We start from the raw sequence: 25040 nt of genomic DNA, 5'->3' as shown, positions 1-25040 counted from the left end.
CACTTGATTTCTCTTTTCTAGGTACAATTCTCTACTAATAATGATTTTAAAAGGAGATGAATTTTATTCGCAATTCATGCTATGGAGAGAGCATTTCGAAATTGGATATTTGATAATATTCTCATCATAAGTGTATTAGTTATAAAATTACATCTACACACAGAAACTTGAAAAGAAAATCTTTAAATATATTTAAAATATTACAAATGAAAGACCAATTAAATTTGCTTTCCATTCTTTTGTCTAAAAAAATATTATAAATGAAATGATTCACTGTGGTTTTGAATCCATATTATAAATATAAAAAAATATTTTCACTTGATATTGCAAGAAATACTGATTTAAATGATAGAAGATTAAATTTTATTTGATAGATTTAAAAAAATAATATCTGATCGATTGAGTGAAAAGTGAGCAGGGCAGCTAAGTTGAATCTGTTCTCAAAATTGCTAATGCACAAATGATTATAAAAATGTGGACTTTGCATTCACAAACATTTCAATAAAGACGAACAGTTCATAAAATTGGAAAACATTGTTGTAAAAGATCAGGAAAAGTCATATAGGAGATGAGATTTGAACTGAAACTTGAAGGAAAATACGATTTAAATGTGTTTGAGAAACTGTTCTTGTTTTGTTTTTAATATGTTTGTAGCAGGAGAAATAAAGAAATAGAGAAGTATAACATGAAATGGGTGATTTGTAGATTTCCAAAGCCATAAAAGAGAGAATGGTAGAAAACATCTGAGCCTGTTACTTGTTAGGGTATGAATTCGGGACTTAATTCTAATAGTAAAATCACTCAAGGTTACTGCATATGAGAATAACATACCCAATACACAAATAGTACAGCTAATCTTAAATTGGATTGAAGTAAGCAAAAGATGGAGAAAAGAGAATCAGTTTGGAGAGAATGTCATTAATATGATTCTAGTATTATTTCCAGGCATAGTTTCTGCAAGTGTCACTACTGCCATTTAGACCTTCATTGCTGACAGAGGAGGAGTGGGTGATGATGGTCCTTATGCTGCTGCTGAGCATTCGAGAATGTTCAGCAATATTCCTGGCCTCCGCCCACTAGATGTCGTAGACATCAATAGCTCCCTCAACTCCCATCAGTAACAAGCAAAACTGTCTCCTGATATTGTCCAATGTCTGCAAAATGGCCCCTGGTTGAGAACCAGTCATTTAGTGTTATGCCACTAGGAATAAAAAAGAAGAGGTGAATGTGAAATAAATTGTAAAGGATGTTGCTTGCTGGGCAGCTTTCAACCAATTGTTGAAGAGAAAAGAGTAGGTCATTTCAATAATAAAAAATGTTTTTAAAAATATACATATATACGTCTTTATGACATGTATTTTCTATGTCAACCTCACTTGGGAATATGTTATCCTTGTGTTACTTTTGTTACCATTGCCTCATTTTATAATATTTACATATATACCCTTAAATCCTTTTTTAGTATCTTTCCTAAATCAGGAGTGATTCCTTCTAGCTTTTGAGTCTTTTGCTTCAAAATGTGAGAAGAAATATTAGTACAAGTGATAAAAACTTATCAAAAGGTTTCATATTTTTTATTTCCATCGAATGCAGTGAGCTCGTATGCACTCTTCTCAGTTGTCTGAACCTTAAGATTAAAAGCTTTAATTGTCAGTGGGATCCTAAAGTATAAAACTGAAGCATGCTCACTCCTATTAGGAGCCAGTAAAACTTAAGAACTGTCCATTGCCTTCAGCTGACTCTCTACATGCACCTTCTCGTCTACCTGCACCAACAGAGCAGATGACTTACTGCTCTGGTCTTTTATTACTTGCCTTGAAGCAGAGAGCAGAGTTTGCAGCTGATAATGAAATCTGCCCAGATTGTTCCCAGGGTTTAATACCATTAGCATTTTCCTTACAAATGTCAATCTCTAAAGGTCTTAAACAAAGGATCTCTTTTTTTGAAGAGAATAGGGAGACACTGAGTAAGGCAGCAGGTGCTATACACAAAAGTGTGTGTGTGGTGTGCAACTGAGTTGGCTCTGACACCTGGAGACCCTATAAATGAGTGATGGCCACAGTGTCCTGTCTTCAACAGCCCTGCTCAGCTCTCATAGACTCATGCCTATGGCTTATTTTATGGAATCAATCCTTCTCATATTTGGTCTTCCTCTTTTTCTGCTGCCTTCTATTTTTTTCTCAGCCTTGTTGTCTTTTCCAAAGAACCCTGTCTTCTCAGGATCAGTCCAAAGTAGGGAAACTTAAGTAGGGTATGCTATTTCTTCTCTCTGTCCCGACATGGAAAGATGAAATAACTTTAGTCTAATCCCCTAAGGAAAAAAGTCCTAATATTAATATAAAGTAAGATGAGAAATTGTTACCTGACATGTGCCAGGATATTCATTATTTTATTCAATAAATATCTATTATGTTCTGCTATATGCCAGGCACTGTATAGTGAACAAAATAAATATAAAATTCTATACTCATGGAGCTTAGATTTAGTCTACAATGATGATTTTCCTGAAGGATATACCAAATCACTCTTTTAGGATCAAGGAAAAGAGACAAAAGCATGTAAAATAAATAAAGAGAAAACCTAAAGAATTTAGTGATATATGTGAGAGGTGATGAGATAATTTCAGTAGCTGGTATACCTGAAGGAAGTGGAGATAACCATTATGTCTGTGGAAATCTACCTATTTAAGCAAAAGTGTGTTAATTTAGTTGAATATTTTTATTACAAACTAGAATCTAAGTAAAACCGAACTCCCCTTTGTAGATGTTACTTCTTATTTCTCCACTTTCCTCTGTGCTAAATAACAACAGCGAGGCAATGGAAGCAATTTTATAAAGGTGATACTGAATGTTAATAAAAACTATGTGTATACTATCTATGAGCCTTACAAGCACCTTCTAAGTTAAAATCAGCATATCCATTTCCAGGTGTGTACCAAAAGTCTGAGATTAAATAACTCTGCCAAGCACTTAATGTTCACAAATTCCAGAGCCTCAGAAATTTGAACTCACCCAGTGAGACAGACTTGAAGTTCCTGAAGGCAGACATTGGTTCTGTGCACCATGATGCCTTTGAGACATTGTTAAATACAGGGGTAGGGGCGGGGCGGGGCGGAGGGGCAGTGAAATTTTAGAGAGGGCGAGTTCAGACATGCAGTAGAGTAGGAAAGTGACAATTATGTTTAGATTAAGGGGGAGACATTGGAGAGGGAAGAGATAATCAACAGTAGGAAGTTCTTGAGTCCATGAAAACAGATGAGATTAAAAATGGGAAGCAAATAGATTATCGGGAGATGGCAACCCTTTTCCCATCTAGTAGCCCTCAAAATATTCTCTGTATCTAAGAGTTTATTTCTACTTTTGTTGTCGTTATTGTTTATTTTGTTCTTTAGATTCCATGTATATGTCAATATTTATTGTTTATTTTGTTCTTTAGATTCCATGTATATGTCAATATTTATCTTGAAACCGTGCAATATTTATCTTTCTCATCTGACCCATTTCTGCCTGGGAGAGGGCCTCGCCTCTGGCCCTTGCTCTGACAACTCAATGTTCCCCTGTAAGTCCCTGGTGTCTCCCGTGCAGCTACCCGGTGCTGGTGCTCAGAGCGAGCAGGTCTGTTACCACTAAAGTCCTCTCCCTGACACGGCCCCTTTAAGAGGCATCTGCAGCTGTGGCTGCCGCAGCCTCTGTCCCACTCAGCCACTGGGGACCGCGCAGCCTCTGTCTTCACCCACTCCTACCTTCTACCATTGCAGGGTGATTAATTATTTCTCTCCCTAGTTGTAGTGCTTCTGTTCTTCTAGATCCCAGGTGTTTTTGCTTGCTGTTTGCTCTGTGTTTCTGTCACAACTTTGATTTGGTCACAAGAGGGATGAGCAAAGCTTCTATCATCTACGCCATTTTTTATTCCTCTGGGGGGATATATTATTTAAGTGAAGTTTATATGAATTTGGAAAACAATGAGTATTCATTATATATATTTCATTTTGGAAAATTTTTATAAGTAAAAACAATTTGCCTAAAGCAATATACTTATTCTTTTTATTTTATGAGTGTCATCCAGTGAGTCATATTTGTTTCAGTTATTTATAAAACTGGTTAAATAAGTAAGACTTGGTATATATGCATTAGGCCTATTTGAAAGTAGAGTTGAGAAAAATAATATTAGTAATTGTTTTGGTCTTCTCAGACATTTGTAATTTTCTTTATTTAAAGTTACTTTTAGCAAATTCCTGATTGTTTAAATTCCAAACTTGCATAAATTCCAGCCAAAAACTGACTTCTAAAATTGTTGAAACATACCAAAGTAATAATACCCTTATTACGTTGTTCTTTCTTCTCTTGAATCTATGGATTCCATAATATTCCTCCAGCTGTTCGGAATGACAAAAAGGAATACAAGTTTACAGGGGGTCTTGATATGCCCTCAATTTCCTCATCTGGAAAATGGGCTCCTCTTTTAGGGTGGTTATAGGAATTTTATGAGATATTATGTACAAAGAAGTCAGTAAGCCCGACAGCCTTCATGCATTACCTAATGAATTTCAGAGAATGTTGTTTTACATAGGAGGTTATTGATATTTATAAGAAAATTATTGTGAACTGTGTTAATCAACAAAAGGCATATTTTATATTAGATACTTCTTAATCTGTTTATTCTCATATTTTCTTTCTAAACTTTCATTGGTCTAGAAGAGTTCATCATAGCAATAGTTATTTCTTTTCCATCCTTTTTGATTTAATAGGAAGGGTTCTATTACAAGTAAAGGAATAGAAGATAGCATAACTTCAAAAGTAAATGTATGCCCAATGATTTGACAGAGTAGAATTAGAAAAATTAGAGAAAGAAAAAGAAACAGACACATGAATTATCAAAGGGAATATAGTAAGTCCTCACTCAACATCATCAATAAGCTCTGCAACTTTAAGTGAAATGACATATAATAAAACCAACTCTACCATAGGCTAATTGATATAAACAAGAATTAAGTTCCTGCAGCATTCCATCAACATTATAAAAAGACAACATTATAATAAAATAATGTTGAATGAAATGACATTATCCAAAGACATGCTGTCTTGGGAAGAAGTACATATTTAAAATATGAATATTTTACATGAGGATACTCTTGATTTTCAAGACGTGATTATTGGTTAAAATGTATTTTATATGAAAACAAATTAGGACAAATGAGGTTTAATGATACTAAATAAAATTAGCTACCTCAAACAATTTAATTCAGTTAATATTTATTAGTTGTCTTTGTGCTGTATCTTCTGTTAGGCATAGGGCAGTGTCTCTGCCTTCATGGAACATAAAGGCTGGTGTAATATCTAAAGGTATATACTGTATTATATACTTGGAAGTTGCTGAGAGAATAAATCTTAAATGTTCTCATTGCAAAAAAGAAATGGTAATTATGTGAAGTGAAGGAGGTGTTAGCTAACTCTAGTGATGATCATATTGCATTATATAAGTGCATCAAATTAACACATTGTACATCTGGAAAAAAAGGTGTATGGGCTGAGATATGCTGAAGCAAAATGAATTTGAACCTTCACTGAACGTTTGTTTTAGAGAGAGGATATATCGTCAATAGACATACACGGTAGATAGTTTTATGGTAGAAAGGTTTTTTAAAATCACATATTAGTTCTTAGAAATACATGTATCTTCATAGTAAAATCTCAGTTTCTAGAAACTTATGGCATGCTATTGTATTGGATGGGCTTCAGATTTTCTGGAAGTAACAGACACAAGTGATGGATTATCTAAGAAATGAGTTTATTCCTCTTTGAGAATTATTTATCCTGTCTAAATGTGGGTGTTCCAGACCTCATAGGAGACCTCTGCCTATCCAGGGACCAAGGTTCTTTTGTCTTGTTGCTCTGTCTTCTGCTAGGATCAGCCTTTATCCCCATGACCAAGGATAGCTCATCACCATATCTGCATTACAGCCTGCGGGAAGCAGGAAAGGACAAAGAGGAGACCATATCTATTCTTGCTTTGTCTTAACAAAGAAATTACACACATTTTATCCCTCTGGCCAATATTTGGTCACATGCCACACCTAACTGCAAGGAAACCTGGGGACTGTAGTTTATATTCCAGGTAACTGAATTGTTACCTAAACTGTCTACTACTGTGTAAGAAGTGGAGGAGGACAGATGTATATAAGGACCAGCAGTCTTGGCAATGGCCAGTGTTTTTAGGTATCGAGATGAACACTTTTGGTTCTAGAACCTTTTGTTTAATAAGTGTTTGGATGAAATTTCATTTTAAAAATGTAAATACACATACACAATACACGTAATTATACAGATGATGTAATTTTTTGTTTCCTTGAACAGAGCATACTAAGTACAATCAATATAGCATTTCTGCGAAATGTTCTGTAATGAAGAACATCAACTTTTAAACTGGATTTGACACATGCCTTCCTTTAGAAAAATACTGATGTTAGCTTTACTTTTTACTAAGCTTCCTCTGTCTTATAAAAGAGAGTCTCTATCACCACCTGGGGTCTGTCACCTGGCTGCCTTTTTGTTGTCCATTTTTCAGTGTGATATCAGTGTCTATGTCTTGGAAGCATCATTTCGAACTTTACATTTGATTTCTGACTCACTGCATAATGGGATCTAGGTATTTTCTTAGTAGTTTCAAGACCACTGACTACAAATTTGTGGAAATGAAGAAAAAAATATACTTTTTAAAAAAGGCAGAGTTGATCAGCTGAACTGTGATCTGTATGGAAATAGCTTTGATCATCTTATCAACCTTTCCTTTTAGCTTTCTTTAAATTGACTCATATACTTGGCATATGACAACTTGCAATATAGTTGCTATTTGAAATTAAAATCTTTCGAAGGTGACTAAGGAAATTTGGGTTAGAATGTTACTTCAGTTAGTTTTTTTATATGAGCCTGGAATATAACTTCCCCTAAATATTTTAATTTTCATTTATATTTTATTGATATATAACTAACATATAACATTATATTAGGTATACAACATAATGATTTGATATATGTATATATTGTGAAATGATCCATTACAATACATCTAGTTAAGATCTGTCACTACACATAGTTACAAATAAATTACATATAAATTTTCATTTTATTTTTAAGAAGTTATATTTGGGTATTTTGTGAAGGTGCTATTTTATAGATTCTGAATCCATTTTCTTCATTAATAGAGATCTGTCAAACTGTGTCAAAGACATGTGTTTTGGAAACCAAACAACCTGGTTTTAAATCTCAGAATAACCAGTGATCTTTGTGACCTTTGGCATATTATTTAATTTTTCTGCTCCCATTTTCTCATCCTACTATTCTCTGTCATCCTGACCTGTTGTGTTGAAAAATGATATAATGTACATTATGTGCTTAGCCACTTGACTGACACTAAGTGCCCAATAAATAATGGCAGCTGTCGTTATTGCTATTATAGATGTAGCTGTTGTTGTGATTGTTGTTTTAATATCTCCATAACAGCAGGCAATGATTTTTCCTAAATCCTCATTAGGGCTTAACTTCGAACTCAACTTCAGGCTCAAGCAATATTAAAAATTACCCGTTTAGCGGTATCTTTAGATTAAGTGTAATGTACAGTGTTGCATGATGGATTAATTTCTCACAAATCACTTCTGTAGTCTTTTCTCATACTTTGAATAATACCCTGGTTTATATGTTATATCTCTGAGGAAATACAGTGAAAATGTGGCAAGAATATTTCCAGATACTAATCCTGGTTGCTCTAAACTGTTCTCTGTGATTTAGTAAAAGAAAAACTTGGTTATCCCTCTGTAATACTTTAGCTTTCAAATAATCTTTGAGTGAAAGATAAAATGATTATAGAATATGCCAAAAATTCACCATCCATGAATTGACTTCGACTCTATAAAAAAGAAGTATGACACATCTAGAGGAAGTAAGTGATAAAATTTTCAAGTATTCTCGAAGCATTTATACATTCAAGAACAATAAAACTGTCTTTATCCCGGTTAAAACTTGTATTACATTTTAAGGTTGAATTTGAGGAAGTTGCCAAAATAGATCAGTTTCAACAAAAATATAAAACTGCTCAGTGATGGATTGTGCCCTCTGGAAACGTCCCAGCTATTTTTCAAAGAGCTTTGTGGTTTGCTGGATTGCTGGTTTCTCTACCTATATGTAGCCATTTGATGACTTATCTCAGTTTGAATTGCCAAAATCATGCTTCTAAAAATACATACAGCTCATTAAACTATTTCCTCATAAAAATCATTTCCCATTTCAATGAACATTGGTCCCCAAATACAGGCATTGCAGACCATTTCTTGGAAACTAGAATGTGCTTAAGATTTTACATGCATAATCTCATATAGTCTTTTCAACAACCCTATGGAGATATATTTTTATTTTCTTTGTTTTACAGATGGGAAAACTGAGATGTAGACAGATTAAATAACTTACCCAACATTAGACAGATAGTAAACTAGGTTTTAAGACATATTTATGTATGGAGTACTGTCAAGGCTATTGCTCTATATTTTATTACATCAATTTCTATCACTAGAAATGAGTTTCCAGACATTTGTCCTGGACCTTTACAGGACTAACACATATACTAATTTGTCTTCCCTCATTACTTTACTTTTCCCTCTCTACTCTTCCACCTTTATGCATTAGCAATATCTTCAAGGAACACAAGTGACAATATCTATGAATTCTTTGTGCAAAAGGGTAATGTACAGTGTTGCATGATGGATTAATTTCTCACAAATCACTTCTGTAGTCTTTTCTCATAAGCCTCTGAAGTATGTGGATAATGTTGCACCAATTTTAGTGCTCTTCATTTTTAAAACAGCCAGGATTGTTTTATCCATCCATTGTTATGCCTGTCATCTGAATTTTTATTTGCCCAACGTACTACAGAGAAACATAAACTACTGTGATAAAGACAGAAAATAAGATCAAAGTATAGGGGAAAAAATTAGTTCTAGTTGATGATATTGGCATCTCCATTTACAAAATGACTAGTGTCTCTTTTTTATGCATAGATCTTATTCGATAAAAAGAAAAGATCAAGTTTCCTAGAAAATATGCTTTGATGCCATGATATGTATTAACTAGCTGTAAATTTAGGTGACATATGAAATACTATAACAATGAATATATATTTTAGGGAGTTATAACCAAAAATATAAGATTCTCTGTATATCCTTGTTTCCAAATTCTCTGTTAAAGATGAATTTATTAATAAAATGTGTTTTCTTCCAAGAGTTCTTTTGAAAATATGCATGGGCTTACCTGCACTAAAGTTCTAGGGCCATTTCCAATTTTGTTTCATGAACTACAAAGAACATTTTTTCATCTTGACCTAGAACATATATACATATACATATATACATAGACATACAATATATATGCATATCTGAAACAAAAATTCACAAAACAATACTAATTCTTAGTTTAAATGACACACATATTTCTATTCTATTTAATTTATTTTTAACATGTATATTATTGATTTATTTATTACAATAAGTTTTCCTGAGATAATCACTACCTTTAGCAGGATATGAAAAATATGACTTCTTTCATCATAATCATCTGGGTAGTCTAGAGATGCAGTGAAGCATAGTGGCAAGAGCACGGGCTTATGGTCATTAGGTCTGGATATGAATCCTGACTTTATAACTTTCTTTTTTTATTGTGGTATAATTGACATTATTACATTAGTTTTCAGATATATAACATAATGATTTGATATTTGTATACCCTGCAAAATTATCACCACAGTAAGTCTAGTTACCACCCATTACCATACATAGTTATGTATCCTATTTAATTTTCAATAGAATATTCTTTGTGGTGACCCACTAAAATGATTTCATGAGTCACTGACAGATCATGACTTAAAATCTGAAAAAACAATGATCTAGACAAAGAATTACTCAGAGCCCAGCTGACAATTTTGACCATAATCATACATATTTGTAGAAATAAACCTATAGATATAAATATTGATTAATCAAATTGTTTATGTATTTTATACAGCTTATTCATGTTTGAATTTGACTTTAATAAGGCTGTCTTTGCAAAGTATTGTTTTATGAACATCCTCAGACAAAACATTTAGATTCAGAATTTATGAGTACTAGACATCCTGTCCTTGAGGATAAAGACTCTCCTTTTAAATTTTCTTCCCAAATTCAAGGCTCTATAAATATCAGTAAATCATAAAATGTTTACTTTTTTTTAATTCGAATTGTACAGTGGTGAAATATAGTGTTGTATTACTTGAGTAATAGTATTTACAATTTATCATTTGGAGAAGATTACTTGAACTCAAGATTGTTAATGATTTTTTAGAACTTTTAAACAGGAGCTAGGTTGAGGTTGATGTTTCAGAAAGGTTTGATTTAATTGATGTTTGCTCTTAGAAGTTTTTGGGGTCATTTTTTTTCTACAGTAATTGTCTGACTCTTGAAATCTGGATAATGACTAAATAAGGTTACCTATGGGTAGATTATGTTTCAAAATGGTTATTATGTATACAAGGATCTAATAATAATTACAGCATAACATAATTTATTGTGTTCCTTCGCCCAGTCAGGTATTCTGCCAAACACTTTATATACTCTCCTTTAATTCTTTCCACAATCTTATTAGGGAAGTATTATTGTTCCCACTTTATGTATAAGGAAACTAAGGCTTATGATAGGACTAAGTAACTTCTCCACGGTGACAAGACCTCAGGCCTGAGTCAAGATTGAAAAACACTGACTGATTGCCTCCAAAGCCCCTGGGTTTTATAACCATGTTCTGTTGTGCACAATAAAGCTCTGATTAACTCTCACCTGTAACCCAGAGAAAGCAAAATATCCAGGATTGGATTTTATGTTTTCACTTACACACAGGGCTAGCTACATAATTTATGTGGCTCAGTGAAAAATGAAATACAGAGACCCTTGTTCGAATAGCAGGAAGGAAAGTGCTGTTAAAATTACTAAAATATAAAGCTAATTTTCTAATTTCATGCTCTCTCTCTCTACTTGCCCTGATGTTTTTTGTTTTTGTTTTTGTTTTTTTCTTATTTAACATCATTCTGAATAAAGAAAATTAAAATTTTAAATCATTAGCATGTGTTTTACTGCTTATATTCACTTGAGTTGTGCTAAATTGCCACTGCAATTGCAGTGGCAGATGCACATATGAGCATTTAACTCATGCAAAATCAGTGTTATCAGACAATTTGTATGTTGTAGCTTGTACATATGTATGTATTTCATTCTTAATGTGGAGATGTTGCACAACTAATTCAGGTGTTTTTATTTCATCTTATGATAGGTGCATATTCTACTAATATTCTTTACCTTCGGCTTACTGATGAGTAGAAGGACTGAAAGGAAAAGGAAGTATGGGTTGCCCTATCTTTCCCTTTCCTCCTATGTCATATGTCATGAGTTTCAGCATAAATGGTTGGCTAATACAAGAAAAAAATAAGAGTGAGCAGAGATGTGATAGGATCCCTTGGTTGTTTGTGTTTGTGTTTTCTTAGAATTGCCTTCTTTTTGGCTTTGAAGCAATTTCTGTTTCAAATAGAAAGCATGACTTCCTGGGGCTGTTAGTACCCTCAGTCACTCAGTCATAGACATAACACACTTACCTTGTATTCACTTGAGTTGTGCTAAATTGCCATACCCTGTGAGTTCACCAGCATCCTGTGCTCAGGAGACATAAAAAAAAACAAAAACAAAAACAAAAAAAACTATATGATGCAAATGGGGTGAACACACATACTGCACTTATATTCTCTGCTCATGTACATATTTCATCACCCCACTGGACTTTGCTTACAAAACCCAAGTTTAAAGATAAAATTATTAAGAATTTTGAGATGGCCATGTTAAGAAGTGGATAAAACAAGCATGGGGTCCTTCTGAGACTTGAGTATTGTGCAGTTGCTTGGGCTGAATAGTCATGAAGCTCATCCCATCAACACACGTCTCCCAAGCTCCCTTTTTGTAACTTTTCCTCTCTTTATGCTGACTTTGATATTTATTATTAATAGTATTTAGGGGTGGGCAGAAGGGATATACCGTGGAACTTGTTATAACTTCTAAGACCTTCAGAAATTGCCTTGACCTTGGAGATGGCCCTTGCATATATCTCTCTTATGGCACTTGTTCCCTGTTTGAGATACTAGAGCTGGGTGAGTTTGACTTATCAGGATGACATATTTCTGCCACTCTCTAGACACAGATAAAGAGTGTATCATTTGATGAAAATATCACACCAAAGACTGCCGCTATATTTTGCCATCTTAAAGGACTTAATAGTTGGAGAAATTTATAACATTAAACTTTCAAAATTGGAGTATTTATCAGATGTGCACAATTACGTTGGTGCTGGCAGCTCAGTGAGGTAAGGCCCCGCATTGAGGGGAGCTGGAAATAGAAAAAGCAGACATGCCAGAGGCAAACCATAAAAAGGATGGGTTTTTCTCTAAGCAGGATTGTGAAATTCCCCCAAATAACTTCTGATTGTTTTACACTGCCTTTTGTTTCCTTTGCAAAACCTTGCTTGTTAGGGCCCAGTGCTTGCTTGCTGTATTTGGAGTACACAGAAGATTCCTCTCCAAATATTTCTCCAATAGTTTTGCTCTGCTCCCATGTCAACAGTTTGCCTGTGTTCCTTACCTCAGCAGGAAATCCTCTTGTGTGTAGTCCTTCACTTTATGTGAGTGCATTCTACTATCTTAGCTAGGTTTTTGAAGCCCAGCAATCTAGCATGAGTGTACTTGACCCAAACGAAAAATTCAGGCAGATTTTCTTATTTGCTCACATTTTTTACCACTGATGGTGGCCCTGAGATTAAAGCAGCAGACACACAGGTTATCCCAAGAGGTCTCTCCTGTCACATGGTAGTACTTTTCTCATTGTTTCTGAATCTCTGTAAACACACAACCAGGTCAATATTTCATCCTGTAAACTACCTTATCTACTACAGGTGATTCTCTTGAAGTCTCCATCGCTTGGCTTGAGGTGGAGACATACCTAGACATAAATAGCATTCCAGAGGAATCCTTTCTTGCCAGAATTCTCCAATCTCTTTGCTTCCTCTTATACACCTCTGAGGTAGTGGATTTAGGGTTGTGAGGCCAGTTTCGTCATTACCTTTTAGCAGTTCCTTCATTGGCGGCCTGTATCTTAGTAGTTCCTTCATTGGTGGCCTGCATCTTCTCAAGATTATGGAGACTTCATACCCTTTGTTCTCAACTTTAGGATCTCATCAGAAATTCCAAGACAACTATTGAGAATTTCATTGAACATCCTGCTAATTCAATTAGAAAGCAAATACTTTATATTTTACTTCTCCTAAGATAATGTGTTGCTACTTAAACCACAGCCTTCTGGAAATAAAGGCTTAATTCATGGAAGTCATTATATTGTTAGAAATTTCAGAAGTGTAGATGAGGTTTCTCTTTTTAAATTTTACCTCTCTCCCCTACTTATTTTTATACTGATAACTCTTCTGCTCTGTAAATTTTCAAAAACATTTCATTATCATTTGAGAAGAGATGTCTCTAATGTGCATTTGGAATATATTATATAAATATAATACAGTAATGTGTGTGTAAAGGATTGAAAGTCCGAACTGAAAAAAAAATACTTATGGATAAAGATTTGTAGCATTTAAAGTATCACATGAAGAAATGTACTAATTCACTCTTTATAGTAATCCAGAAGACCTGTAATAAAATATTAATTTGAAGTTGATTTTGGCTACCATTTGAAAATTTGCGTGGTTATTTGTGAGGCTGCTACAATGCAGGATCACTGTTGTGTGTGTCGGCTGTTGATGTCTCTGATAATGCGAGTGGACATTTCTAGCATTTTAAATATTTCATTCATTTTATCACTTAATGTACTGGAACAGTCTGCAAAAATACTAATTGTATAACACCCAATTTGTTTTATTGTTCAGCATTTGGAAGCTCCTAAAGACAAGTCATTTGGCAGTTCATTCATGGAGACTGAAGTAAACCTGGATAGTTACCAAACCGCTCTAGAAGAAGTACTTTCATGGCTTCTTTCAGCTGAGGACACATTGCAAGCACAGGGAGAGATTTCTAATAATGTAGAAGAAGTGAAAGAACAATTTCATACTCATGAGGTAAAGTAAAACATTGATTTATGAAACACAGCACATGACTTGTCATAAAAGCAAGTCTCTCTTTTTAGCTCACTCTGTAAGATTCTATTTTGTTAATTTAGTTTTTATTTTGAGATGGAGACAAATAAACGTTCATGTGCTTGAGATTCCAACAGCCAGCATATGAAGTTCTGCCTTGGAGAAAACCACTTAAAAGTACTGAGATCGGATTTTGCCAGTGACTCATACAGGAATGTGAAATCCCAGCTCCCTTCTCTTGGGTCACGACAATGCTAAACTATAACTCACTCAAGAGTGCCTGTGTCGTGTCAGGCTAAACTACACTCACTGGGAGGCTTTTCCTGAGATGACACACTTACTTGCCTCCCTCTCATTCCCTGTCCTCTTTGCTGTTTCTTCAGCTCCCTTGCACACAAATCCTTATATCAGGGTCTTCTTCTGCAAAAGGAGACCTAAGCTAATTATTTTCTTTAATCATATTAAAAACAATATTGGGTTCTCTTAAACAAAAATTAAAATACTTTTACCAAAATTATAGTTTAAATGGGTATACATTTAAAATTGAAAAAAAAATTATGATTTACCTAAAGTGTTAAACACTGTTTCAATTTCTTTTTTTGTCAGGGATACATGATGGATTTGACGTCCAATCAAGGAAGGGTTGGTAATGTCCTACAATTGGGAAGTCAACTGATTGGATCAGGGAAATTATCAGAAGATGAAGAAACTGAAGTACAAGAACAAATGAATCTTCTAAATTCAAGATGGGAATGCCTCAGGGTAGCTAGCATGGAAAAGCAGAGCAAGTAAGTCTTCATTTTCAATTTCTAAAAATAGCTCATTTGGAATGTTACTATTAATTTGATGCAGTTTCCTGTTGAAGTTAGGAGTCTCAGTTTGTTCCTAAAGCATGCAGAGCTCTTCTTCAGGGGACATTTTGGTTGGATTTTCATACATGTTACTTTTTAATTTTCACTTTTGTAATTGAAGAGATGTTGGCTAGAAGGATCAGTGTCTACAGAACTATGAAAGAACTTTAAAAGTTGCCAAAACGTTGTCATAGTTAATATTTTTGGGGTTTTCTCCAAAATTAAAATATGACCATTGGAGGCAGGGCAGTATACACAGGAAGCCATATTCAGGCATATCTCGGAGATATTGTGGCTTCAGTTCCAGACCACCACAATAAAGCGAGTTGTAATCTTTTTGCTGGTAGAGGGTCTTACCTTCAACTTTAAAAAAAAGCTACATCTGTGAAGCTCAATAAAGCGAAGCACAGTAAAACGAGCTACACCTGTACATAGAATCATCTATTAGGTGTAGTTGACAGGAAACACTCTTCTAATGGAAAAGCCCTCAAAAATATAAAATAGTTTTTCATATGTTTATGGAAATCCTCTTGAAAAAAAATTTCTCATCTGTGTTTGGAAATCCTTATTCAAGTACTGTGTGGTTGTGAAATAGTTTGAGAATATATATTGACTTAATCAGAAAATAATTTTTGAGACATTTCTGAAAATGGCACTTTTCTTATAAATGTTAACAAGTAGATCTCATTATTCTCGATGTGTTGCTTTGATTTATATTGTTAGGTGTGTGTATTCATGTAGAGCCTATTGAGACAAGATAGATTTATTTTTAAACGAAAAGAAATGAAGAGCCAACTGTGGATTTGAATATATTAAGCTAAAGAAATTGTCCAAGCGCCTTAAGTTTACTTAGCTATTATTTATGAAGATTAAAAGCTTTAAAATAGGACCAAAGAAACTCATTAGATATGCTGGGAAGATTGCAATTCTAGCACTAAATTATAGTGTGACAATAGGAAGGGAGAACTATACATTTTTGAGCTCATATCTTTTGAAAGAATAGGGAAGGCATAAAAAAGATAGAATTTTCACAAATTTTGATAGTCCAAACCAGGAGATACTAGTCTATGCATGTTGACATTTTCCTCCGCTGTGATCATTTTGATGATTACAACTAACCCTTGAGGTGAGGGTTATAATAACCATATTATAACTGTTGAGTTTATACTGCACCCTTTCCCCCACCCAAGAGTCAACTAATTTACTCCACCCATTTATCATCATAAATCATAAGATATAGAGCTGCCTACTTGTGGTCATATGCCAACATTGTTCAGATTACAGCATCCGTTGGCACTGATCTGTACGATTTAAATAGGGCAACCTCAGACAAAATTCTGAAGTCTTTAATATCTAGCCTCCTCTTTTACTGCTTTTCCCACAGTGCCATCACTGTCTTTTCCTTTTTACATTCTATTTTTCCATTTTCTTCTGGAGGCTAAGTACCCCCATTGTTCTTCACTCCTTTTTTTCAATAGGACTAACAATATGACATTAATCATTCATACTAATCAATTAATTATTTGCAACTGGGGACTGGGTTGCAAGGAAAGGTAAATTCAACTTAAAATTAAAATCTAAGTTTGCAATCTGTTATTATAACATTTTTAAAAAGATTAATTGAAAAAATCATTACAGTATATACACACACTCATCTGTTTATAAATAACACTTAGAAATCCTTACCACATCTGTGTGTGTGTGTGTGTATGTGTGTTTATGTGTGTATGTGGATATGTGTAATTTCCTAACCCTCATTTTACTGAAGGATAGGAAACCTAATGTGGTAATATCATTACTTAGCTAGGATCACCATCAAAAAATCAAAAAATAGTTTGTCCTTAGGGAAAATTTGGGGACTTTGGTTTGTGTTTAAGCTTTTAGAATGCTTATCAGTGGGGCAAGGGCAGCCTTCTAGCTGGAATAGGTTTTGCTAAAATATAGTTTTAAAAATGAGACATGGATATATAACCAACTGTAGCACAGTCTTTTTGGTTAATTTGTTGAAATACACGTATGCAAAGTATTATTTAAGCAAAGCACATTCATAACTCTCTTATGAGTTTATAAATAGTAAATATTCCATAACAATTTTACCAACTTAGTGTGTGTTCTTGCAAAAAAATCTATTAAATTCTAAATGAGATAAGCCATTATGCAAACTCTGCTGGACCTAATTTTTGATAGAATTTTTTTGGAAGAATCAAAAAGCTGATTATGACAGTAGGATATTATCAGTAGTTAAAAAATAATAGTTCTCGGTTTTATTTAATGTTTTAATTAACTGTTACCTGTTCAGTTTCTATTATAATGGTTATGTTGATGACTAGCTTCAATTTGGAGCATGACCTATTGTTTCCAAACACGATTATTTTGGAGTAGGAAGGCCTAGTAAATCCTAGTAAACAAAAATGGATCAGTCCACGCCTCTCATATCTTTCTCCCAAACACAGGGTGTGGATAGATGCAGTCAGAATTTATCATCTCTGCCTAACTATAGATTTAGTGATGAGAGGACTGATAGTTAAGGTTTGTCTAGGCATATGAGATATAACCAAAACCGTGCTAGAACTCTTAAGTCACTATCTTATAGCAAAAGTAAAATAAAATTGGTTGGGAATACAGGTAAGCTTATAACTAAAATGTATGAATATTTACACCCGATAATTATCAATATTCTTTGCCATCATATCTATCAGTATTAATCAAGTTATACTTGATATATCCCTTGTGATATATATGCCACTATATATAAAGAACTATATATAACACCACATGTACACATGTACATATATACACACAATTATTAACAAATATTAATGGAATACCTTGAGATAACAGATACATTTCAAGACCCTGGGGACAAAGTAATGATCACAAAAGGTAGGGTCTCAGATCTCCCGACTCTCTAGAGAGGCTGACATCCAATTAAAAAAAAAAAAAGAAAAATATCAGATAGGAATAAGTTTTCTGAAGAGATTACAAACTATTGTGATAGAGTATTTGAGGGGCTACTTTAGCCTTTGTGATCCAGGAACATTGTTTCTGGGGTGGTACCACTTAATTGGAAATTTCAATGACAAGAAGAAACCACCATTTTCAGATCAGGAAGGAGTACGTTTCAGGCAGAGGGAACAGCCAACGTAAAGACCCTAAAATAGGGACAGTTTGGCTTGTTAGAGGAATCAAAAGTCCGGCATGGCTGGAGAGTTGCAAGAAAGAAGGTTAGATAGCTGAGGTATGAGATGGGGTTGAAATATAGGTAGAGGTCTTGTCAGGTATGGCATTGTAAGGGTAAAAGACGAGGACTTGGAGTTCTAGCATAAACACAAGAAAAAGCCATCAGATAGTTTTAGGTAGGGGAGAGATGGGTAAATAAAATACCAGTATTGCTAATGGAAGAAGAAAGGACAGTTTTAAGGTCAGTGTAGTCACCCAGGTGAGAGATGCTACTTACTGTCTTATGCCAGGTGAGTGCATCCCACTATCTTAGCCCAGTAGTTAATTCATAATCCTTCCTGCTGTATTTATTTTAGTTGCTTTTTTTTTTTTTTGGCCTTTTTAACAGTCAAGATGCTTTTGCTTTGGAAATAGACATCCTTGCCTCATGCATGCAGACGCTACCTTTATACCGTCGCATCTAGGAAATACTATTTAGCCCACAAATTGTTAACAATTATCAAAAAAACCAAGAAATTAAAGAAGAATAGAAGGAATAAAAATGCCGTAATTTTTACCTTATGCTAGATCTACTCTAATTGGCCTAACAGATAAGGTCTCACTTTCTCAAACACCTATTCATGTGAACTAAGGCAACACACTTCCCCCCTCTATGATGCTTAGTTTCAGAGCTGTATGTCTGGCACACTTCTAAGAGACATTGGCTGAGATAGGGTATGAAAAAGTACTTTGTGAAAGCAACATTATGACAAAATGTAAAGAATGATCATCACGATAAATAACTGGCCATGTATTAATTATTTTAACCATACCAAATGGCTTTGTCTCATCTATATTTTTCACTTTTTCCCTCCAGGTTGTTCTAATTGTCACACTCTTTTTTTTTTTGCAAAAAATATGTTTATGAATATTTTCTATGGGGGCAAAGGAACATGAACAAGGTGCCTAAAATTACGTCTGCAGTTATAATTTTTCAATGGAAACATTTAAAAATACGCTTGTAAAGGAATATAAAAAAACAAATATGCAGATGCTTCTCCCTCTTTTCTTCCTTCTTTTTACTCTATTTTCATTTTATTCTTTCCTTATTGATTTCTTTCCTCTCCAATTCTGATATCTTCACAGACGTGAATTGATGATGAAGTAAAAGCTAATACAATAAATAAGTTTGTTAAGATATCTCTAGCCATGAAACACTTTGGCACAAACATACTACTATTGGTAAATTACAATTCTTTAACAATGTTTATGAGATTGAAATGAAAGAACTAAGTACCCTGATTGCATTATTAAAATAAAATAATTAGAACAAGACTATGTTGACATGCTCAAGTTTGAAACCTTAAGAAGAGCAGGCAAAATGAGTTTTGTTTTATGCTGCAAAATACCCTTCAGTTAGTGGGACGTGAGGGAGAGAAAAGAAAAAAGACAAAACTTCCAACTGTGGAAGTACAAGAGGACAACTGGCATAGGGACAACAGGAGATTTATTCTCTATGAATAAACTAATTAATTTGATTGAAAAATGCAACCTGCAGAGAGCAAAAGAGATTTACTGACATTTCTACAAGGACTCATAAAGATAAGCACAGCAAGTTCCATCAACTTCTCTGATAATTGTGGTTAGGACATGCAGGGGGAAACTAAAACCTTTGTGATGGTAAGGGAAAAAATGAAAGCAAGTCAGTAAAGAGGCCAACTGAAGTTATGTTCTGGTTTCCGTCAGCAGGAGGAGAGATATGAATAATATCTGGGTGAAAATATAAGCCATACGTGGGAAATAATTGTGGATCACCATCAACACTTTGACTGAAAGAAAGATATGTCTAACAAATCTGGCTCGGCCTTTTTTTTTTGTTTAATGTCTGTTCTAATCATAAAACAAGAGAACATATGTGAAAATGAATAAAGCAAAGTTGGTTCTGAACAAATGAGTGGATTTTCTCCCAGGTGAAGTGACCAACACATTGCATATGTGAATATATGAATGAATGCATGAACAAATGAATTTCATTGGGTAGTTCCAATCAGTGAAATGAATTTGTCACAGTGAACATTTTAATAATGCATAATCTCAGACTCTTATTTGTGATTTTATATTACAGTTTCATTAAATCATTTTTAAAATTTTTCCAATAATGTTAAAATTAGAATTCCTTGTAGATCAAGGTGGTTCAAAGACCAGCAGCAACAACATTACCTGAGAACTTGTTAAAATGCCCAATTTCAGTTCTCACCCTGATGGATCTACAGAATCAGAATCTGCAGTTTAACAAGATCCTAGCTGATTGCTTAGCACATTGAATTTTGAGAAGCACTGATCTAATTGAAACAATTATAAAAAAATATAAATCCACACTCCTTCTTCATAAACCACTATTTGTGATATCTTCTGTTGCTATTTTTCTATCAACTGAAGTGGGCCAAACATTTTAAGTGCTTTCTTAGAAGCTCCGAAAATGGTGCTGGTGACGTCTCATTCAGTCCTCAAAAGTTGCCATCATGTCCCATGGGTGGAGCGAGAGTCTCATGCAAGAATATACAATAGATTCAATATGAGAATACTGACAATTAATTATTGGCTTAATAAGCAGAGGTTATTATCATACAGTAATTTGGTCAGGTTCAAATGGATACAGCGGGCCATGACAATTTTTTTCTGTAAACGTGCAGTTAATATGTTGATATTCCTTGTTCCAGTAATATAAAATATGTGACCCTTATAGTTTAAATTATAAACAGAAAAGCCAAATCTCTGGGATTCATAGTAATGAGAGAAGAAAGTAGCAGTTTTTGGAACAGTGCCTTTTCACAAAGATAAATAATGATAATTAGAAAATTATGGTCAATCATTCATTCATCCATCAAAATAACAGTTCTTATCTGCTATATTCCCAGGATTGTTTTAGATACCGGGGAAATATCAGTGAACAGACTAACTCCTTCTCTTATCGAGCTTGTGTGCTTAGTGAGGGGAGACAGACAATTAAAACATATGTATATCGTATCAGATGGCGTTCAATGATAAAAAAGGGAAAAGTCAGGGACTTGATTTTAGAGAGTGAGGCGTGTGTTATTCTGTGTACGCGGTCAGTTAGGGAAGGGCTCACTGATGAAGTAATATTTAAAGAGAGGTCTAAATAAAGGGAGGGAACAAGCCATGCAGATGGCTATGGCAGAGGAAAGCAAATGGAAAAGTTCTGAGGCAGGAGGATGCTGGCCATGTTTGAGAAACACTGTGATGGAGCTGGCAAGGAGTAAAATGATGATATTCTGATTTATGACTGAAAAATAATTCAAATTAAATTAAGAGAATGGCTCGACAGGAGAACATTTAATGGAAGTTGACATTTTTATAATCTTAATTCTGATATTTCTGATTGAGGAAGTGTTTGCATTTTTGTACTGTGTCTTCTTATGTTTGATTGGTAAATTAAGTGATACCACTGATTTGTATAAGTAATATTTGTCATGTATCTAGTATGTGCCAGGCACTGTGTCAGGTATTATATAGTGACATAATTGTTGAAATTGAGAGTGGGCTTCTATTACCAAATAAATGAATATGTATCTTGGAGTGTCAATGTTCCCCATGTTCCCCATTCTTCCTAGAGATAAAGTCTTCCAATCATTGTATTTAATAGTCATCCTTGGTTTGTGATGACCTCTGCGAGTTTCTTCATCTACTTTGTAAGTATTTAATCAGGGAGATTAAATTGACGGTTACCGTTAATGTATTTGCCACAAGAATCTTTTGCATCCAGCCATGAGGCTTCTTTATTACGTTATTGTTACTATTTTGAATTTATGCTTTCAAAATGCAAATGATTTTGTTTGCATTTTGAACTTTAATCTTGCTCCAGATAGTCGGAGAATATCAATAATTAAACTGTTGTTGAGCTATATGGATGGAGTAATAAAATAGATCAGGATTTTGAAAACAATGGCATATATTTGTTTTACGAAATCCTTTTTAAACATCATAATATTTCTCACATTCCATTCATTGGGCAAATAAATATTAATACACATTTAATTTTGAAGGAGAGTTAAAAATTGCCTTTTCTTTCTAGTTGTAGGAAGAGGAACTTTGCAGGTGAATTCTTTCTAAAGTATTCATTGTTAGATACTAGACTAAAAACTATAGCTTCCAAGACCATGGTTGCAGGATGTAATATAATGGAAACTATCAGAATGTGTGGGAACTTTTGAAAAATGTACATGACCTGTTCTCCTCGGTTTCTCCCCTGACTCAAGATGTCAGGTAGGAATGGTGATGCTGTAAAGAAGAGGAAGGACACATTCATTTTAAGCGGGGGGGAATCTTTTACCCTCTTTATATAATTCTGTTAGACCTTTTCCTCATTGTTTCATTCTCCAATGGAAAGTACTATAGTAGTGTCTAAGATTTATAGACAGAAGAACTCTGTCCTGTGTCAGGATTTGCAGCTGGATCTTTAGGTGTGATTAGGACCTGGAGGAAAGAAGGCATACTTATTTAGGCAAAGAGGTGCAGGAGGGCAAGGAGGGTTAACCACCTGCACAGATGCTGGGAGCAAACTTTCAGAAATTGAGTATGGGAATGAGCAATGGTGGTAAAAATAGTGATGGTAAATGTGGTAGAGTAGAGGCGACGGTGATGGTGATAATCTTACCTACTTGTGGTCATTGTTCTTAATAGGTTCGCAGTTTTAAACTGTATATTGCACAAGGCATTCACTGAACTTTGATGAACATTACAAACCTTGAGTGTTGAAAAATGATAATGTGCTACATGTGACCCATTTATTACTGCCATAAAACAAGACACCTTGACATGTGTTTGTACATGCACTACCGAAACTTTTCTTTAAAAAATTCGATGTTGCTTTTCTATTTTAAAGCAGTGTTTTCTTTATCTTGGCCTAGGACATATCATGTATTCTGATTTATACATTTAATGAAACCCTATAAATATTTAAAATATCTGGTCATTAATTTTACCTTGTTTACTGTATGCTTGAGGGGAACTGGATCTCATTGTGTTTCTATCATTATTAAAACCACATATTATGGTTTCTATCATAAATGTAAACCTCGTGTTAAGAACAGCTTTCTCAACAGTGACTATCCTTTTTATTTTGGTGAGAAGAATGAGTAAAATTATCTTTTAATGACAGTCTCTATAAGGTTTCACTAAATGATATTCTTTGTTCTTCTTTTTTTTCCTCATCCTTATAAGTACTGCCATGAATGAAATAATGAAGAGATATAAAATTCATCTCTAAAAAGTTAATATTAGTACAGGCAGTATAGGGTGATGGTGAAGCAGGCTCCAAGGCCAAAGCACCTGATTCCCACTCTCCTGTCTCACTTTGCTTGCCTTTTGACCCAGGTAAACTTTTGTTTACCCATCTGTAAAATAGGCCAATATCAATTCCTGTATCATTAAGATTAATTATATTGATATCTCTCATGGGGCGTATAATAAATATAATTGGTTACTTATAAATAAAATTATATTTAAAAGTCACAAATTGTACAAGTTCAGAAGAGCTATTTAATAGATAATTTGCAACATATACCATAGTTTATAAATAATTAGGTAAAAACATTTTTATATAACATAAACCTGCCTTCATGTCACCTCCATGCCTCCAGTTTATATTAATCCTGATACGACCGTGCTGTGTGGGCCCAGCTACCCAAATATTTGCCACTTGTAAGCACCAAGGGCTGAAGTAAAAATTATGCCTCAATGTTGAAAACCAGCATAATTGTTTTCAACCCCTAATGTTCATTGGAATCTCCTGGCTGGAGATAAATTCTGCTAATTCACCTTTCTGTGATAACTTGAATAAAACCTGGGCTTAAATATCACCTTCATTTATCACTTTCTTAATAGAGTAAATACAACAAAACCTTATACAAGGGAGTTAAAATGACTACATATTTAAGCATATGTGAGCATTCTGGGAGAATATACACAATACCTGAGCTAAAATCAAAAATAATCTATTTATTAAAACTATTTTTGCTAAGATTTTAAGCCAACAGTTTTAATAACAAATTAATTTTAGTTTTCATCATTGTGAGTTTAGTTTCTAAATGTCATACATTTCAAAGTAAGAAAGTCGTTAAAAATTCAGTTTCTCTAATTCATACTGGTAGCCCTCCTTTAAATCAAATATATAGGTTTTATTAATAACTTAAATAATGGACTTATATTTTGCATGTATAACATGTTAATTGAATATCGCTGGTGATTCTTTTTCTTTTTTTTTTTAAGATTGGCCATTTTTTAATTAAGTTTATTGGGGTAACATTGGTTAATACAATTATATAATTTTGGGGTGTACATTGTAATTTGACATCTGTACATTCTATTGTGTGTTTACCACCCAAAGTCCAGTTTCCTTCAGCTACTATATATTTGATCTCCTTTACCCACTTCACCCTCCCCCTGCCACCCTATATTTGACCCCGTTTAACTGTCTACCTACCCCTTCCTTCCCCACCCCCTACCCTCTGGTAACCACTAGTCTATATAGTCCATGTCCATGAGTCTCTGTTTGTTTGTCCTGTTCATTTGTTGCTTTTAGGTTTATATCCCACATATAAGTGATATCATACAATTTTCAACTTTTTCTATCTGGCTTATTTTGCTTAGCATGATTATCTTGAAGTCCATCCATGTTGTCGCAAATGACAGTATTTCGTCTCTTCTCATGGCTGAGTAATATTCCATTATATATATGTACCACTGCTTCTTTAGCCAATCATCTATCGCAGGACACTTCAATTGCTTCCATGTCCTGGCCACCATGAAGAATGCTGCTATGAAT

The 25040-nt window shown here is 34.1% G+C and overlaps 1 protein-coding gene across 2 annotated transcripts in view; it reads left to right on the top strand.

The window, feature by feature from the left end:
- The window catches only part of DMD (dystrophin), a 2089898-nt gene that overhangs the window by 637362 nt on the left and 1427496 nt on the right, over positions 1 to 25040 (top strand). For both annotated transcript variants that reach the window (XM_011378471.2, XM_011378473.2), the window contains exons 10-11: positions 13980 to 14168; positions 14793 to 14974. In XM_011378471.2, the coding sequence (XP_011376773.1) occupies positions 13980 to 14168; positions 14793 to 14974 (371 nt within the window). The remainder of the gene's footprint in view (positions 1 to 13979; positions 14169 to 14792; positions 14975 to 25040) is intronic.

This window comes from Pteropus vampyrus, unplaced genomic scaffold, assembly GCF_000151845.1.
Source record: "Pteropus vampyrus isolate Shadow unplaced genomic scaffold, Pvam_2.0 Scaffold340, whole genome shotgun sequence".
In the NCBI taxonomy this organism is placed as follows: Eukaryota; Metazoa; Chordata; class Mammalia; order Chiroptera; family Pteropodidae; genus Pteropus; species Pteropus vampyrus.
This window is presented reverse-complemented; position numbering and strand designations above follow the sequence as displayed.